This window comes from Macaca mulatta, chromosome 3 (assembly GCF_049350105.2).
Source record: "Macaca mulatta isolate MMU2019108-1 chromosome 3, T2T-MMU8v2.0, whole genome shotgun sequence".
NCBI classification, from domain to species: domain Eukaryota; kingdom Metazoa; phylum Chordata; class Mammalia; order Primates; family Cercopithecidae; genus Macaca; species Macaca mulatta.
Window position 1 is genome coordinate 195,221,927 of NC_133408.1, and position 18,300 is coordinate 195,240,226.

Consider the following 18,300-nt stretch of genomic DNA (forward strand, 5'->3'; position numbering starts at 1 on the left):
TCATAACTTACTCTAGTTAGAACAGAAGACTAGTTAGTTCCTACTGGTTTCCAGTCAGGGTAACTTGCAACTTTTCATGTACATTTTCCAGTGTGGTTGGTTTCTCTTGAAATAACCCCTTGTAACTGTTTTAAAGCTTACTTCACAGGCATAGTTTTGCTGCCTTCTGCAGAGTACTAAGCATTGTGGAGGTTTTCTCTTCATTTCCTTTTGTGTGTGTGCACACTCATGTCCTGAGGTTCTATTCCAGTTTCCACCTAACTTTCTGCCTTTTTCTGTGATGGACTGGGAGGCCACTTTTGCATTCTGCCCAAACTCCGGGACACAATTCGGGTAGGCCATCCGGAAACCAAGTGCCACCCATCTCCACCCTGCCTTCTGCGCTTCACCGCTGTTCTAGGCTGGAGACATCAGGCACATATGTTCTCTCTGACTTTCTAATCTGGAGAAAGTATGGGAAAGTTCAGCAGTCTCCTCCCTTTTTTTTGTTTTTGAGACGGAGTCTCGCTCTGTCACCCAGCATGGAGTGCAGTGGTGTGATCTCGGTCACTGCAAGCTCTGCCTCCCGGGTTCTCGCCATTCTCCTGCCTCAGCCTCCCAAGTAACTGGGACTACAGGCACCCGCCACGCCCAGCTTTTTTTTTTTTTTTTTTTTTTTTTTTTGGTATTTTTAGTAGAGACGGGGTTTCACCATGTTAGCCAGGATGGTCTCGATCTCCTGACCTCGTGATCCGCCCACTTCGGCCTCCCAAAGTGCTGGGATTACAGGCGTGAGCCACTGCGCCCGGCCCAGTCTCTTTTTGAAAAGTTCCTTGAGCAGTAGTTTTGAACCCTTGGCAGATTTTAAAAATGGTAATACTTGGGCCCGCCTGAGACCAGCAGAATTATACTTGAGGGTGCCTGGGTCCTCAGTCACAATTGTGTTTTGTTTCTTTTGAAAAGCCTGCAGATGATGGAAATGTGCAGCCATGGCTGAATTTCTGTTGCAGAATCTGCCTGTGAGGGTTTCAGGATAGCAAATGTAGTCTCTGCCAGCTGAGTCAGGTACATGATGCTGTGGCTTGTTGTGACTGTAAGATGGACTTAGCGCTGTGCACAACAGGTCCTGCTGAAACCAGCCTGTAATACACTAGGAGAAATGGGGGCTCTGGGACTCTCAGGACTGGATCCACATTCTTAACTGTGATTTGCAGCAAGTTTCTCAGCCTCCACGGGTGCCTGATCTACCCAGAGTGATAACACAGAGTGCCCACCGAGCACAAGTATGTGGCCCTTGGAGAGGTGCAGGCTTCATCAGCTCCTTCCTCTTCCTCCGCCTACACTTACACTTGCTGGATATTGTTGTCTCATTTAGCTATTAAAACATTCTCTAATAGTGGATAGAAAACTACAGAAAATCTTGGCCGGGCACAGTGGCTCATGCCTGTAACCCCAGCACTTTGGGAGGCCAAGACGGGTGGATCACGAGGTCAGGAGATGAGACCATCCTGGCTGACACGGTGAAACCCCGCCTCTACTAAAAATACAAAAATTAGCCAGGCGCAGTGGTGGGCGCCTGTAGTCCCAGCTACATGGGAGGCTGAGCCAGGAGAATGGCATGAACCTGGGAGGCGGAGCTTGCAGTGAGCTGAGATTGCGCCACTGCACTCCAGCCTGGGCGACAGAGCAAGACTCTGTCTCAAAAAAAAAAAAAAAAGAACACTACAGAAAATCCTGTAGCTCATGGTATATTTTAATGGATTCTAAGTTATTTGTTCACTTTTATATCTTAGTGACTATGGAAGAAGCTTAAGCTTGAAACTCTGAATATATTTTCTTTGTTATCACCAGGCCATCATGCACGGACGAGGTCGAGGAGTGGTCGGTCCCATGGGCCGGGGGCGCCTGATGCCAAACAAGCAGAACCTGCGGGTGGTGGAGTGCAAGCCCCAGCCCTGCGTGGTGTCTGTGGAGGGGCTGTCATCGTCCACCACAGATGCCCAGCTGAAGAGCCTGCTGATGTCAGTGGGACCCATTCAGGTAGCCGCCTAGGGGTGGCATCTGTGCCACGGGTGGTTGTGTCCCAAGACAGTCATTTCGTGATTTCAAACACAGTGCGCATTGTGTTGGCTACTTCATATTAAAATAATACTTGGGAAATAAGACAAATACCTGTTTTGCATACTTAATATCAGAACATTTGCCTCAAATGTCTATTTTGAAATTTTTAGATTCTTAGTTATAAATTTTAAGAAATACTCCAACTGAACAGATTATCCTTTGAGATCCTCATATTGTCATAGAAAGTTCACACTTGCACACATACATACAAAATTTTTTGTTCTATCAAATGACTTGTTTTATTTGTAATGACATTACATTTTAAAGTATTTAGCCTTCTTTTCCTTGCTTTCCAGAAATAGCTTCACGTGCTAAATAGCTGTGACTTGGTTTAGATTTTACAAATATGACAGTATCTTGGACTGTATCTTCATCTCTTAAAGTTGGCTAATTCTAATGCTGAAACATGCCTGCTGAGCTGGCTGCAAATGAGATGCATGGAAGGGAACACAATTCCAGGTCCGTTGGAAACAGGGTTTTCCACGGAAACTCCTGGTCTCTATAGGCCCAGAGCCCTGTAGCTGACCCAGCGAAGAAGCCACCTGCTTGTTAAGTCTGATTTCTGGCCTTCCCTGTCAGTTGTCGCCTGCGGTGCCCATTGTTGCCATTGCCATGCACCCTGCGTCCCGTGGCGGGATCTGGTGTGTCTGAGGGCAGAGCACTTTGGAAATAAGACATTTTTGGATGCACAGAGTACATGTCAGAGTTCTGAGGAGTCCAAAGTGCTTAGTCCAAAGTGTTTCTTTCAAGAATCTCTTCCAGCCTCTAGCTTCTTGGGTGAATTTGGAAACATGTTCACACTAGGGTTGATACGAGTAATTAATGTACATGTTTTAGATCTCCATCTGCTGTTGACAGTTCCTAAAAATGAGTAGATGAAAGCCCTTCCAGAAACATACATATTACTTGGGTTTAATTACTACCATCTTCATTATTGGATTCCTGGGGAGATAGGTTTCATTCTTATTGGTGTGTAGTAATGGAAAGTTAACCCAAAGCCTTTGCTTCTGTTTGTGATAGAGCGGGCTCACTAGTGGTGCAGTTAGGAATACTTTATCAGCTATTAGAGGCGTACAGTTTATGTTCAAGGATATTTCATAACAATTGATCATAACCTGGATTAATTTGCAGGAGCACAGTAGACACTAGAGCATTTTAGATGCATTAAAATGTGGTTATCCTAATCTGAGATTCTCAAAATAAATGGCGATGGAGAATTCTGGTCCAGTAACTGTGTAGCAGTGAGTCCAGATGAAAAAACCCTGAGCCTAGTCTGTTGTGAGCCACAGACCAGTGCGCTTGGCAAGACCTCACGTGTGTGGCCCAGTGTCCTGCTGGTCCTCCTGTCTTTGGGGCATTCTGCACTTCCCTGTGAGTGGAAGGGTTGCGCTGTTGTTTTCATATGTCACCTGCTGCTTTTGTGGACTTCGCTTCATCGTGTGTAGTCTTGATCATTTTCTTGAATATTTTTGAGTCTGATCGAGTTGTCAAGATCCATACCTGAACAGCAAGTACCGTTTGCTTCTCAGAGCATTGAGTGAGGCTCAGAGCCTACGTTATGAGAATACGCTTGGAACCGTTGCCAAACCAGCTAACTTCTGTCTTGTCTTTTAAATTGAATTTTGCATTTTGTACTGTGGATTTGTATAGATCTCTTAAATGGCCTTTTTTTCCTTGCATTTGCTTCCATTTCCTTTGAGTGCTGGGATTACAGGCATGAGCCACAAATATTTTTTATCCTAAATGTTTTGGAATAGTGTCGAGTCTCTGTCTCTTTGGGATATGGCACCACCTAGTGTTCACTGGTGTAATGCCAGGTGGTGTCTACACCAGGAGGACCTGTATTCATTCCTTTGGGCCTTTTAGTTGTAGAAAATTCTAGTAACTGCACGTTATTTTTTGTTTCTGTTTTTGGAGATGGAGTCTTGCTCTGTTGCCCAGGCTAGAATGCAGTGGCGTGATCTCAGCTCACCGCAACCTCCACCTCCCGGGTTCAAGCTATTCTCCTGCCTCAGCCTCCTGAGTAGCTGGGACTACAGACACGTGCCAACACGCCCAGCTAATTTTTTTGTATTTTTAGTAGAGTTGGGGTTTCACTGTGTTAGCCAGGATGGCCTCGATCTCCTGACTTCGTGATCCACCCGCCTCGGCCTCTGAAAGTGCTGGGATTACAGGCGTGAGCCACCACGCCCGGCTGTAACTGCATGTTAACTGTACTTTTAAACCCATGGAATCTGAGAACTTTTCTCAGTGTAGCAGTGATGTGGTACCCAGTTTTGTTGTCAGATTAGTGTTTTACTTCCTTAAACTACATTAATAAGCCTCTCCACAAAGTCCATTTCAAAGACGTTTATCTATAGACTCAAAGAGTGAGGAAGAATGAGAAGATTTTATAGAAATATCATAACCAGAAGATGGTCTTCCAAAAAGTTTCGAACTGTAACCATGTTTCAGAAATTGTAACTTGATAAGAACTTGATTCCTCGAAGGCTAGATATTTTTTTTTCTGTCTACTCATAAACCACATATGAACTCTTTCGTTCTTCCTGGGTTCATCTGGAAGGAAGTGAAAGAAGCAAGAAACCGTCATCTGTGTTAAAGCAGCGGGAAGAAGGGGAGTGGGTGCGCGGCCTCCCAGGCTGGGCTGTGGTGACCAGCTTCTCCCGAGTCAGCTGTGCTCCCAAGGCCAGGGGGGCTGTCATCCCCCAGAGGCTGCTGGGGAGAGCCCTCGGAGATGCAGCACAGGAGCCTCTGCATGACGCTGCCGATTTGGGGGTAGGCATAGAAACGTAGAAGAGGTACTGCTCAGAGAAGAATCTGCCCTTTGCAGAGCGGATCTCAGCCCAGCATGGAGGCCCTGTGAACCCAGCGGAAGGCGGGATCATCTTGGCGTCTGACTGATTATGCTTCTGCTTCGAAGGTAAAGTGGATCGCCAGGAAGACAGACCCTTCACATCTGGTTCTGACTGCAGGAAGGCCTGGTTGTTGAAGTAGAAAATGTTGGAATCTTGAGTGAGCAGTTGAGTCGTTTTGAAGTTTGGACAATTGAGAAAGAAAACACTAAGAAGTGTCAGACACAGATTCCAGAAAAGCCCACGTCACAGGCTTAAAGAACAGATGCGTGTGGGCACATGATGGGAAGCCACAACGGAAAAGCTGGTTAACTGGAGGCTCTCCCACAGGGTTCTGAGAACATGGTGGTTAATCATTCCAAGAGGAGGAGGAGGAGGGTTGAGGAGACCTGTGTGAGAACACAGAGCTTGTCTGCGCTTTAGAGGATAAGCATGTGTAAGCTTTAGAGGATAAGACGGGGAAGACGGGACAACCAGGGATGAAAAGGGAAAAGGAGAGGTCAGGAGATGTTTTAAAATTATACCAGAGCAAAAGGAACAATGTGCCAGGGCACCCGTAGTGATCACATGGATATGCAAGAGAGCGCAAACGTTGACATTCAGGGGAAGTGCCAGAATTGGTGTCCAGGAAGACCCAGCATGTTATATGATAATAGATGAGCACATGAAATGGGGCAGAAAACTTGGTGTGGGCTGGAGCTGCCCAGAGCACTGGTGTGAATCTTTCTCTGCCACTCAGCCCACCACTGGAATCGTGTGCAGGCTTCAGGCGCCCTGTTTCCACAGGAGGTTGGTCGCACAGTGGCCTGTGTATAGAGGAGAGCCCCATGGACCAGTCCTGCACACTGTTCCATACAGAAATGCTTAGCAGGCACTGAGGGCTCTGCAGGCGCTCTCTGCCCTTCCTGCCAGGGAGTGCCTCCCCCACCACCTCTAGTGTCTGTTCTAGGGTGGGGCTCAAGAATTTACATCTCTCATGATTGATAAATTGGGCTTATTTTAAGCAGCTTGACTTGTGTTTAAAAGCAGCTGATATATATTTTTCCTTTAAATGATTCCTTCAGGTGCTAGAATTGTTGGCCAGAGGGAGAAAAAGAGCTTGGTTTTTAGGATTGCAGAATCAGTTGTACTCCTGTAACATCTTAGTTATCTTTATACATGCATGCACACACAACCACAGCTGTGCACAGACATGTACACAACCACAGCCATGCGCAGACTCTTCCTGAAAAGAGGAGGAGCTTTTCATGGGGAAAAGAGGCTAGGGTTCTGAACATCACGGAAGCTTTTCACTGCCAGGTGGCGTGGCCGTTGATCCGATCATACGGTTCTGGATGGAATTGCTGGGTACGGATGCAGGAAGGTACCAGCTGAAGTGTGTTCTTTTGACTTGCATTTGCTACTTATTTATAGTAGCCCAGTGAGCTTTCCTCAGAAGTTGTCTGAAGATGTCTCTGAAAAATGAAAAGCCAATCAGGGTGAGAGCTGGTGTGCCCGCCTTTCCCCTCTCTCTGCCAGTATGTTATGTGGGGGCTGGGGGTGAAGAAGGAGGTTCTTACACAGGTCAGTATGTAGGCTTGAGGCAAATTCTAACTTTTGGTTTGTTCTGGGTGAAGAAAAGTTTTAACTCTATGGTAGTGTGTTGCTGAGTTGTGTAGACGTGTATGTTTTCACAATGGAAGCTGGCGACCATGTCTTCAAGCTTTCACTGGAAAGTTTCTTTTCCTCTGCTCCTGATAAATTGTGAATACTTGTCATTTTGGTAGGTCAAAAATGGTTGAATATTGACAATTTCTATAATTTAATTTTGTATCTAGAAAACGGTTTATTTCTGAAAGGAGGTACAAAAATGTAAATAGGGTAGACAGGAAGCCAGTTTTAGGACAGCACGCTTGTTAATTGTGTCGTGTCTGAAAACCAAGTCATTCCTCTGACTGAAGAATCTCACTGGAAGTTAATGCTTTCTTGACGGATAGCTCCTCAGTCAAATTGAGGTTTTTAAACTACATAGATTACAAGTAAAACCTGATACTAAATACTGTACAATTGGCAGCCTGATGCCCTAATTTCACATTGTGAAATTGCCCAAAGGAAGTCACCGCATATATCTAGAAGTGTTATTTCCCAAAAAGAACAGCATATTTTCTTTTTTCTTTATTTTTATTGTTTTTTAAGACAGAGTCTCACTCTGTCACCCAGACTGGAGGGCAGTGGTATGATCCTGTGATCATGATTGACTGCAACCTCTATCTCCTGGGCTCAAGGGATCCTTCCGCTTCAGCCTCCTGAGTACCTAGGACTAGAGGTGCACACCACTGCACCTGGCTAATTAAAAAAAAATTTTTTTTTATAGAGACAGGATCTCGCTTGAGTATAGTATTTCCAAAATCCAGATTCTATCTGTGAATTACAGAATATTGATCATTGTTTTGTGATATATGAAATTAGTTTTCCTTATCCATTCCTAATGAAGGAATTTTTATATTTTTAGACAAGATAAGTTTAGAGAAGGTCCATTGTTGTAGTTCTCACAGTAAGCTCTGCCACAGTATTGGCAGTTGTTGTGTGAAACTGTTTCAGTCACTTTTGGGCATTGCTTAAACCCCCCAGGATCCTGGAGCACTGAGCATGCTAGCACTGTTGCTGGAAGAACGGAGAGAACCCCAAAGGCATGGCTGCAGCAGCTCTAACCTAGGTTAGGGTTGGGGTTAGGGGTCAGGTTTGGGTTACGTTAGGGTTAGGGTTAGGCTGGGATGGACAAGTGACACTCACAACACAGCCCTTTACCTGGGAACAGAACCGACGCATTTTCTCTCTGGAAGTTGCTCTGTTGTTTCAGTGACTGAATATCATTCACAGGCTAATACACAAAAGGGGTGCATGCTGAAATATGAGTCTGGCAGATTGGCAGAGAAAACAGGTCTCTGTCAAGAAATACAGGCGGAATTTCAAAGTCCAGAAAGCCATATTGCAAGCCATATTGCTGAGAATGTATCCAGGAGACTACGTTATAGGGCTTTACTTTTCCTGTTAATGACAAGTGAAACTATCAAGAAATTTCTTTTGTATTCATTTTTTATTTCCGAAAGAAGGGAGAAAGTCTGATATTTTACTGAACTTGTTTCAGAAAAAAGACCAATTCCGTGGCTGCCTCGTGGGCTGCCTCATTGCTGGCCTGTCTCAGTGATGTCCCCAGACCAGTGCTGCTGTTTCTGGGGTAGCCTGCATGTAGGCCTTCTTGATGTCCTTGAATTTGGAGACTTGGACCTTTGTATTTCTGTGTAAACACTGTAGCAGAAGCCCTGGAGGACACCTTTTTCGGAGCGTTGGAGTATTCCTTTAGAGCTCCGCTGGTCTTGTTTACTGATGGACATTCTACAGTTATTAAAATGGAGAGCAGTTTTTTCATATACAGTGTAACTTTTTAAACACTTTCCAAGTCATTGATGTTTTTAGCTGTTTGCTTCCCTTGTAGCTCTTTGACATGCTTTAAAATGAAATGGCCACATGTGCCTCAGTATTTTCAAGGGATCCTGTGCTGGTATTTTCTCTAGCTATTCTGTTTCACTGAACAGAAACTCAGACACAGCAAATAATTTCTGGCCACCAAAAGTGCCTGTTGAGTGCAGTCCTTCAGGACAGTGTTGGCCGATGCCCATGCCAGGAGCTGCCCAGCGACCCCTGCTCTTAGAAGAGTCAGGCAGTGGGTGCGGTGGCTCACGCCTGTAATCCCAACACTTTGGGAGGCCAAGGCAGAGGCGGATCATGAGGTCAGAAGTTTGAGATCAGCCTGGCCAACATAGTGAAACCCGGTCTCTACTAAAAATACAAAAAATTAGCTGGGCGTAGTGGCGGGTGCCTATAATCCCAGCTACTTGGGAGGCTGAGGCAGCAGAATCGCTTGAACCCAGGCGGCGGAGGTTGCAGTGAGCCAAGATCGTGCCACTGCACACCAGCCTGGGCAACAGTGCGAGACAAAGAGTCAGGGGCTCCTGTGCGTGCTGCAGGCAGCAGGCACTAAGTTGACTGTGTCCTGAAGTAATTGGGAAGAACTAGACTCTGGAGCTCTGAGTTGCTTGAGAGTTCACAGAACGCCACCTGACAGATCCGCAGATCGCTGTGCTCTCCTCCTGCCAGCCCCTCCCAGCCCTAGATCCTCAATCAGGTTTTAGAAGGCAGAAAGCAGCTCCCCCTCTTCCTCAGGCAGTAGATTTGAGGACTAGATGTAAGTTATGCTTTTCAGACACTTCCTTTGTAAATCTTCACTGGATTCATCATTTCTTTCAGCCAATCTTCATAAATTCATTTCTTTTTCACTGGCATTGTTTTAGGCCAGTGGGTGGCGACTTCATTTCAGATACCACCATCTAAGACTGGTTTTCACAAACTCTAAAGTACACAATGTGATCACGTTATGCTGATGGCTGCCTGGGGCACCACTGCCCTCACCGTCACTCAGCCGGATGCACGAGATGGTAGACTAGGGGCCATCGCCTACTGTGGACTGTGGGGCCCCCATACTAAACAGCTTCCTCTGGTGTGATGAGTCCTCTTCTTAAAAAGATTTGTGGGGGCCCCTATTAAAAATCACCTGAGGCCGGGCGCGGTGGCTCAAGCCTGTAATCCCAGCACTTTGGGAGGCCGAGACGGGCGGATCACGAGGTCAGGAGATTGAGACCATCCTGGTTAACACGGTGAAACCCCGTCTCTACTAAAAAATACAAAAAATTAGCCGGGCGCGGTGGTGGGCGCCTGTAGTCCCAGCTACTCGGGAGGCTGAGGCAGGAGAATGGCGTGAACCCGGGAGGCGGAGCTTGCAGTGAGCTGAGATCCGGCCACTGCACTCCAGCCTGGGCGACAGAGCGAGACTCCGTCTCAAAAAAAAAAAAAAAAAAAAAAAATCACCTGATAAGAAGGTGTGAGAAGAGGAGATGCCTCCATCCAAGGGAACCTGCTACCAGGTCTCACAGAGCAGGTTGGGGCAGCTGATGTGGCCAGATGATGGGAGGTCCTAACACTAGACTTGAAAGACGTAACTGTTGCTCTTGGCAATGATTTAGTAAAGCACTGTTTTGGAATAGATTATCTGGATAAGTAAGAAAAATTGCCAGGGAGATAGAAAGGAAAATCAATTAGTTTGTTCCAAGTGTCCGCCTGGACTCATTTTGTGTTAAAGCTAATAATGTTTAAATATATATATTCATATTTTTTATTGTCATTTACAACTGACATTAAAGTGTTTGTTTTCTTCCTCTAGAGTTTACAGATGCTTCCTCAGCAACGGAAAGCCATAGCTAAGTTCAAGGAGCCAGCCCACGCATTAGCATTTCAGCAGAAATTCCACAGGTGACCAGCGTGTTCTGTGCTTGTGGTGATGAGGGGGCGGGAGCAAGGGCCTCCTTCCTGTGCCCTCCCATCCATCATGGTAGCAAGCGTGTGTCCCCACCTGTTCCTATAGAAGGACACCAGGGCACAAAGTGCAGACAGTTAATCCTGTCATGAGGCGTGCGTCCTTTTGTCTGGTGGAGAATTGCCCCTTGTGTTTTAATAGATCTTCCCAGGCAATCTGCCTTTTTATATGATGGGTTTTTATTAAATAGGACCCACCAGGCTCCTTTAGTTTCCTCCCACCTTGGTAGATTGATTGCTGATGTGCAGAGTTAATGTCGATCGTTTCTTTACGTTTTCACAGGCATATGATAGATTTGTCCCACATAAATGTGGCCCTGATCGTGGAGTGATTCCTAACAAGAGAGCCTGACCTTAGGCTGTACACACACTGTGGAATTTCTTCAAGGGAGCTGCCGGCCGGCGCAGAACCCCCAGGAGCACAGGCCTCTCCGAGCCGCAGTCCTGCGTAACTGTTGTCCAGAGCGCCAGCCAGCCCCGGGCCTGATCCCAGAGGAGCTGAACTGACAGAACACAGCAGGCTGGAGTTGGTGTTAGATTGCTTCACGTTCTGTTGTCACCACCAAGAACTCCAAGTTTTTCGTTTTGTTTTGTTTTCAAAGTGCTTACAATGCATGTAGACATTGTTGTTTGTGATCTGACTCTATGATCGATCACAGTGACTTAGATTCAGGAAAGAACATTAACGTCACAAGTTCTAAGTAGTTTTCACAGCAAAGAATATTTGATAATGGTTGCACTTATCTTCAGTGCAGGTTAGAAGAGTCTTCTCAACCGAGCTTAACTCGAGTTGTCTTCTCAGCCCTCAGAAGGCTCTTGTGAAAAACATAGATTAAAATTTGGGTGATGATTGATTGACCTTTGCATACCCTGGAAAGCCAGGGTGTGAGTGGGGTGGTTGGGAATGGCGCCAATTGAACAGCAGATTCTGCTTCTTGTCACTATTTCAAAAGCGTCAACTCTGCGTTCCTAGTTTCGATGAACTCCCCATTCATTTTTAACACACTTCCCAGATAAGGCAGCATGTTGGACAGGCACACAGCATGGCCCTCGGCTAGAGCAAGGGTCTGTGATGGCCTCACCTGGCAGCCCTCTGGCCTAGTTCCCAGCACATGAGGTGGTGGAACGGCCTGAAGGTGGAACAGACCTGTCTGGTTTTTTCCTTTTTAAATGCAGCAAGGTGGCCTGTTTGTCACTGGCTCCATGACAGATGACATTCCTTGGGAATTTGGTGGCCCTTGCTTCAGTCACCTCTGTTTTTCTGCAGGCTGTTCCAGCAGGGCTGCCCTGTCCATCAGCGGGTGTTCACTCTGGCCTGCCGTTCCCTGTGGGACGTGGGGCGAGGGTGGCTTTCTTCCAGGGACAACATGACCCCAAATGAGACGAGTCTGTGTCATCGTTGAAACTGCTTTTCGTAATTGTGGGTAGGTTCCTGTAGGTGAGACATACTTTCTATAAAGCTACTGTAGTAGAATTCATTCTGGGCAAACACTGAAAAAAGTGCCTTACTGTATTTCTGCTTACGAAAGAGTTTCACTATTTTGGATATATTCTAAAGTGGACCTGAGCTATTTGAGCAAATAATGCTAGGGCATACTCAGACATTTTAGCTATCTTTTATACCTACGATTTCATGTCACATTTATTAATAGAATTAAGGGAAATAGAAGCCCATTCTTTCCTACTGCCGCTGGAGGGAGCATGGCGCTAGGGCCGTCAGCCTCCTAGAAGGAAGGGACTAAGGAGACGGTCACAGACTTGCGTCATCTCGTTTCCACAGTTGACGTTTTATATTACTTTCTCAGATTAAGTTACCAAAACAAGCTGAAGAGCTGAAGCAGGTCTTCCAGACCCTGCGATCCTTCTGTAGCAGTGATTCTAAAGTGGCGTTGGCTGTGTGCTTGAGAGTTAACACCGCACGCTGCAGGGGCTGTTGCGGCAGTCCGTCCCAGGAAGCCACAGCGCTTGTAGGATCTGCTAGGACCCTGCAGCTGTGCTGCTGCCACCTCTGCTCCAGAGTGTCCCAGCCAACCCTCAGAAGATGGGATTGTCAGTCAGCCCTGCCTCACCATGCCTGCAGGAGGCTGTCCAGGCAGCAGGTCCGTGTGCCCATCAGCGGGTTCCCACGGCTGTCACTGCCCACTCATTTCCACAGCTAGATACGGATGTGTTGATATATTTGGTCTGGTTTATTTGGCTCAGTGCACAGCTGCGCTGGGGTGGTGACTTTGGTAGCCCTTGAGCTCTAATTAAGAGAGATCCAAACCACTGGGTACCCACTGGGCAGTGGGAAGGCCTACCGACTTCCTTTATCACTGAGGGCTTTCTGATGAGATGAAATGAGCTTCATGACTTTTTTTTTAAACACTTTTTGAAGTAGTCTGAGTGTGCTGTTTAAAACCAGACATCTGCATGTGGTCTCTGAAAAGTAGGCATTGAAACAGACTTCTTTGTAGTCAGTGTTAGTAAAACGGATCCTGTGTGGGCCTCATTGTGAAGATAGACTTCATGGCCACCGGAAGGTCTGTTTCGGTGTCACCTGAGTGTGACACAGGCACTGGGGTGTGCATGTTTCTCTAACTGTCCACACATGCACATAGGCAGACTTTCTCATAGAATATTCTTGAAAGGTGATTGGCAAAGTCATGCAGGCCTGCCTTAATGCACTGATTAAAACAGCCCAACACAGTCCGACCTCTCAGTACCCACGACCGTCGAAAATGGATCCTTAGTACCAGACAATCCCAGTAATGAAGGTTGAGTTTCCTCGAAGGAAACTACAGAAAAGGAAAGAAGCAGAATTAGAAAGGAGTGGTACTTACACGTTTGGTGTGCTGCTCACGTGAAGTCGGCCCACACCAGCCAGACCCTCGTGGAAGATCTGCTGCAACCATTATCTTTGTTCTTGATTCATCATGCATTTAAAATGAGATGCAAGAGCATTTAGCATACAATGTAAATATGGACCTTTTAAAATTAAAATATTATTGGATTGGAAGTGCTTTCAACTCAGCCACATCTTAGCTATTAGTTTCTTCGTGTTGTCTTATCAAAGTTTAATGGATACAGTTCCACAGTTGTTGATGTGTTTGTGTGTATATTCGATTTTTATAAAGATGGTAGTAAGTCAATACATTTATCCTGATCTGTGTATTATTTGTTCACAAATTCAAGAAGCTTAAAGGCCATTAATATCAGTATATCTCATAAGGTAAACCAGTAGCTGATTATGTGGAGCCAAGTTACTTCTTTTCTTTTTGCGTTATCTCGTTTTGATTTTGTGCTGTAATAGAAGTTCACTTAGCTGCTTACTTTTAAGATAACCTTGCATTACCACTGTTCTGGCCACGTTTGTTAAATCCTTATACTGATATTCTTCTAAAGAGTAAATCTCATTTTTCCAGACAAATTGTGAGGGGTTTCTCTGCTTTCTGGACAGGCAGCAGCCTCCGTAGGCACCCACACCCTGCCTTGCTGGAGGAGATGGGATGGGCGGGCGGTGGCTTCACGGTGACTATTTTTATTATGGGTCATTCTTAGCATGATTTGTAAAGGTCTCAGACAAACAGTTGTTGAAGCTTGCTTCTGTGGCATTTCTGAATTGTGGCAGAGCTTAGATCCTGCACCCAGGGCTCTGTTTTTCAAACAGCACCTTGCTCAGTTCTGTGAACAGAAGGCCTTGTTACTGAAGGAGGTGGAAGAGGAGTTTAGGGTGAAGAGGAGGAAGGGATGGACAGACCCAGGTGAGGAGAGGCCTGGCGATGGGGGAAGCTGTCATCTCAGTGTTAATAATCAACTTGCTTCTAACACACTGGCTCATCAGGGGAGGTCATCCAGGCCAGTCAAGTTGAGAGCCCTTGGGCCAGGGCGCTTGGTGGCACAGGGGCGTCCACTGGATGGCCTGGAGGAGTAGGGGAGGGGAGCGTCTTCACTGGGTGGTGACCAGCTGGGACAGGACAGGTAGGGCAGGTGAAGGACACCCAAGGCCCTGGAGCCTTTGTCCTGGGATGGGTTTTAAGAACTCATCACTTTTGTTTTCTTTTGGCTTTTGTTTTTTTTGTTTTGTTCTGTTTGTTTTGTTTTGTATTTCTTTGTTATTTCATTGGGAAGGTAAGCGGAATGTGCTCATAGACCATCAGATGACGCTTGTCGAAGGCAGGTCCTAGTCACGTAATTGCACAGGACAAGGAGGTCAACGTGTGTGATGGCAGCGTGCTGTGCCGGCACATCGTGGAGTCCTAGAAAGTCTTTAGTGCCTGCGGCTGTCCCCTCCTCTGCTCTCTCCCTGGAGAGGACTGCCAGCTCTCAAGGAACACTCCCGGTGCGGTGTCTGCGGTGCCCGTTGTGGGTGACTTCAGGCTTCCCGCTTTTGTGTTGCTCTTCCTGGGATTCATTTTTTTATTGCCCTTCTTCCCTACTTGTAGGCCCAGCTCTGGCTTCACATAATCGCTTTTAGACCCAGTTTGGCTTCCCTTCATTAAGCTATGACCCTCCACCCCCTTTTTTTTTTTTTTTTTTGGGGGGGGGGAGGGAGGGAAAGGGGTGGGTGAGAGAAAACTTGAAAGGTATCATTGGTTCTTCAAAAAATTATAGGTGACGATTATACCAGGGAATTGACTGATAGGAGTGGGTGCAGGACAGGAAAGGATCCGAGACACCCCACTACCACCACTCGGAAAGCCCCGAGTCCAGATCGACTAGGGAAAGGCTTAGACACTTTAGTGTATTTAAAGAGCATTTCAGTTAACATTTTCAACTATTTTTAAAGTTTGTGAATGGAGGTTATTTTGGACATTCTTAAATATGAATTCTCCAAAGGCATTTAGCCTTGACTTAATATTGAATCCTAAGGATTTTATGTAAGGTTTTTTTGCAACCTATTTAATTTTTTTATATGCCTAACTTCTGAGGTGCATAAGCCCGTGGTTTGTGTACTGGAACGAAAGTGGAACTCACTGATTCATATTGGATCCCCAGGTATACCTCCTGCTGGTAGCATATGGCTGGAAAAGGCCGTTTGCCTCACACATTGTAACCTGCCTTGGCTAGCAAATGCTTTAAATGTCTCAACTCTCTCTTTTCTGTGTCATGAAATCTTTTAAGATTGGCGGACGGAACAGGTATTTTAGTGAGACATTTCTTGAGTACTTGCTTTTTCCTTTTACTTCTAACCAACTAAAAGATAAGGAGGTCCTCATGTTGGTATTTTGCTTGGTTTTATTTTACTGATTTTAAAAGGTATGTAGAAAAATGTAGGCCTTTAAAAAGAAACAGCATGTAGTTTATTTTAACATGCTCCATAGAGTGGATAGGCAGACAGGTACTATGGTAATGTATTCTGTATTTAATAATTTAATATACTCTAGAAAGTAGACCTCATGCATTCTTTCAGCATGATTTTCTTTTAAACTACTTTTCATTTTAAGGGCACCCGTAGCAGAAGCTGAGTTTTCAAGGACTATTTAAGTTGTATGCATTCTGTAGTGTTTTCTTAGGTGTGTAACATTTTTAATAACATGCATGCACAGAACACAGTGGTGCCCTGAACCAAAGGAGCAAAAAAAGCCATCACTCATTTCTATAATCGAGCTTTGCTTTCCACAGGCGTGGGATCCAGGATGGTGTCCTCTATGAGGACTTGAACTCTTGGGCTTTAATTCCACTGTTTAATTTTCAGGTACCACAACGACACAGCACAGAGTGTGACCTTTTTCATGTCTGAGCTGATTCTGTTTGCTGGACGTGTCGTCTTCTTGCTACTGTTCATTTAGTAATGGGATCACCTGGCCATGCCATGCTCTGGGCTCTCCCTCTCTGTCCATTTCTATTGTGCTTTCCTGGCTAAATCATCTACATTCTTAACACTGGTAGCTCCTGTCCCATTCCGAGACTCACTCTCTCAGACTTTCCCATCTCCCTCGCTTTCCATGCTCCTCTCGTCTGCCTCCTGGCTCCACACTGGGTGAGGGCTGTATTCCTGCCACTCTGCTCCGCCTCAGCCTTGAGAACTCCACGTGGGCTGGGAGGGAAGGTGACCTTTCTCACACTGTGTTTACACCTCCATCACCTCTCAACCTTTGCTTTGACAGGTCTTTACTCACGATTTATTCCTCCAGGTCTTTGATTGGAGAGAGTAACTTTTTAATTCTGTTGTTTTGCAGTTTGGCTCTGTAGGAGTGAGTGGCGATTCAGATGCCAGCGTCCCGCAGTGTGCGGTTCGTGCCCTTAACCACCCGCTTCTTTGTTTCCCGCCCCTCTGCTTTCGCAGGAGCTCTTGTGCTTGAGTTCAGTGTTAGTGGTAGCGTGGCTCACTCCACTTGGAGGTGGCGGCCGTCTGACCGTGTGTTACCGCTTTGCCGACGGGGCCTCCCAGCCCTGATGCGTGCACACTCTGCGGGCTGCACGCGGGGTGGCTGTGGTTGGGGGCGAAGCTGTGTTGACTGGGAGAGCGTTGGAAATTCAGACATCGAGAGATGACGGGAGTGCGTTTCTCTGGGTTTGATCTCCACCCCGTTTTCTCCCAGACACCGCACTTAACTTGTGGGAATGCCGTTGCCTGTTCTACCCCTTTGTTCACTTTGCGTTAACTGCTGTGGTAACTTTTTCAGGATCTGTGTGAAGAATGGTAATGACATAGTTGAAAAGAAAATGTACTGTTGTGTGTTTCATTTGTGTGATTTCATACAAAAAATGTGTTTGAACTATATTGTGTGTAATTTGGAAGTCATGTTAATAAAACCTTGCAGTTTCCACTCTGGTTCCGTAGCCTTCATTTTATCTCAGCGCTCAGGTCAGGCCACAGCTCATCTTACCCGTGTGCCCAAGACGTTACTTCCGCACCTCTGTAAGGGGCCAGGCTCGGGGGCTGCCCTCGCGCTCCCCAGATTGGCTGCTGGGTTGCAGCCCGCGGCTTTCACGCAGCCCTCTCGTTAGTGGGCCTCGAAGGTCAAGGGCAACTGCTGCCTCCTTGCCTGCATTCTGGGTGTTGCATGACTCTGAACTGACCAGGCAGACGGCATCGAAGTATGCTGCTTTTGGTTGGGGGTGGAGGAGTGAGTCTTTTTAATTTTTTAAAGCATTACAGATAATTTTTACAAGTCTTCAGAAGAGACTTGTATTCCAGCATGACAATAAAAGACTGAAGATGGGAAGCTCAGTCTCCCGTAATACCGTTCTTCCACGGTGGCGTGTTCTTGCCATGTGCAGGCCTCGCTGGAGGTGGCGATCACAGTGCATATACCATCATGCGTATTTTTCATTTCACGTATCCCACGCGTTTTTCGTGGTGTTAGAAATTGCTCATAATTTATGATCTATTTTGAAAATGAAGTCTTTAAAAAGAAAGCAGCTCTGTTTCCAGAAACTGCTGTTAAAGGAAACATGAAGATGTTCCCATCACACCCCCCGCTCTGCCCTGTGATGGGCCCGTTTCCCCTCTCACCCGGATGCTGGTGTTGGTGTCTGTGCTGGGGTTCAGGGGCGCTGGTGACCAGCTCCAGCCTGCCTGTGCCCTGTGATGGGCTGACTTCCCTCTCACCCGGATGCTGGTGTTGGTGTCTGTGCTGGGGTTGGGGGGCGCTGGTGACCAGCTCCAGCCCACTCTCCACCTGCAGCACCCTCTCCTTTCTTACATAGAAACAGGACCGCCCTTCTCAGTCAGTGCCATTTCCTTTGGTCCCCTTGAGTTTGATGGAAGACATGAGGCTCCCTTGACAGGCCTCTCCCTTCCTTCGTGGGACAGCCTATGGGTCAGTGGCTGTGAGAGTCGAAGCAGATTGGGACATGGTGGCACCCTTTCTGTCATCCCTCTGGTCCAGGCCAGTTTGCAGAGCTTGACAGAGTCACCCAGCAGGGACCCTGGGGAAGAGCACAGTGGCCGTGGAAGCACTGTTGGGTATGTGGGAAGAAGGCACATGCGAGGTTCCGGTGTGTTCATCCC

General features: G+C 46.6%; 1 protein-coding gene across 10 annotated transcripts in view; it reads left to right on the forward strand.

Moving 5' to 3' along the window:
* The window catches only part of RBM33 (RNA binding motif protein 33), a 134,490-nt gene extending 117,377 nt beyond the window's left edge, over positions 1 to 17,113 (forward strand). For all 10 annotated transcript variants that reach the window (XM_015135358.3, XM_015135359.3, XM_015135364.3 and 7 more), the window contains 3 exons: positions 1,831 to 2,019; positions 10,210 to 10,298; positions 10,645 to 17,113. In XM_015135358.3, coding sequence (XP_014990844.3) covers positions 1,831 to 2,019; positions 10,210 to 10,298; positions 10,645 to 10,693 — 327 coding nt within the window. In that variant the 3' untranslated portion in view covers positions 10,694 to 17,113. The remainder of the gene's footprint in view (positions 1 to 1,830; positions 2,020 to 10,209; positions 10,299 to 10,644) is intronic.
* The last annotated feature ends 1,187 nt before the right edge of the window (positions 17,114 to 18,300 follow it).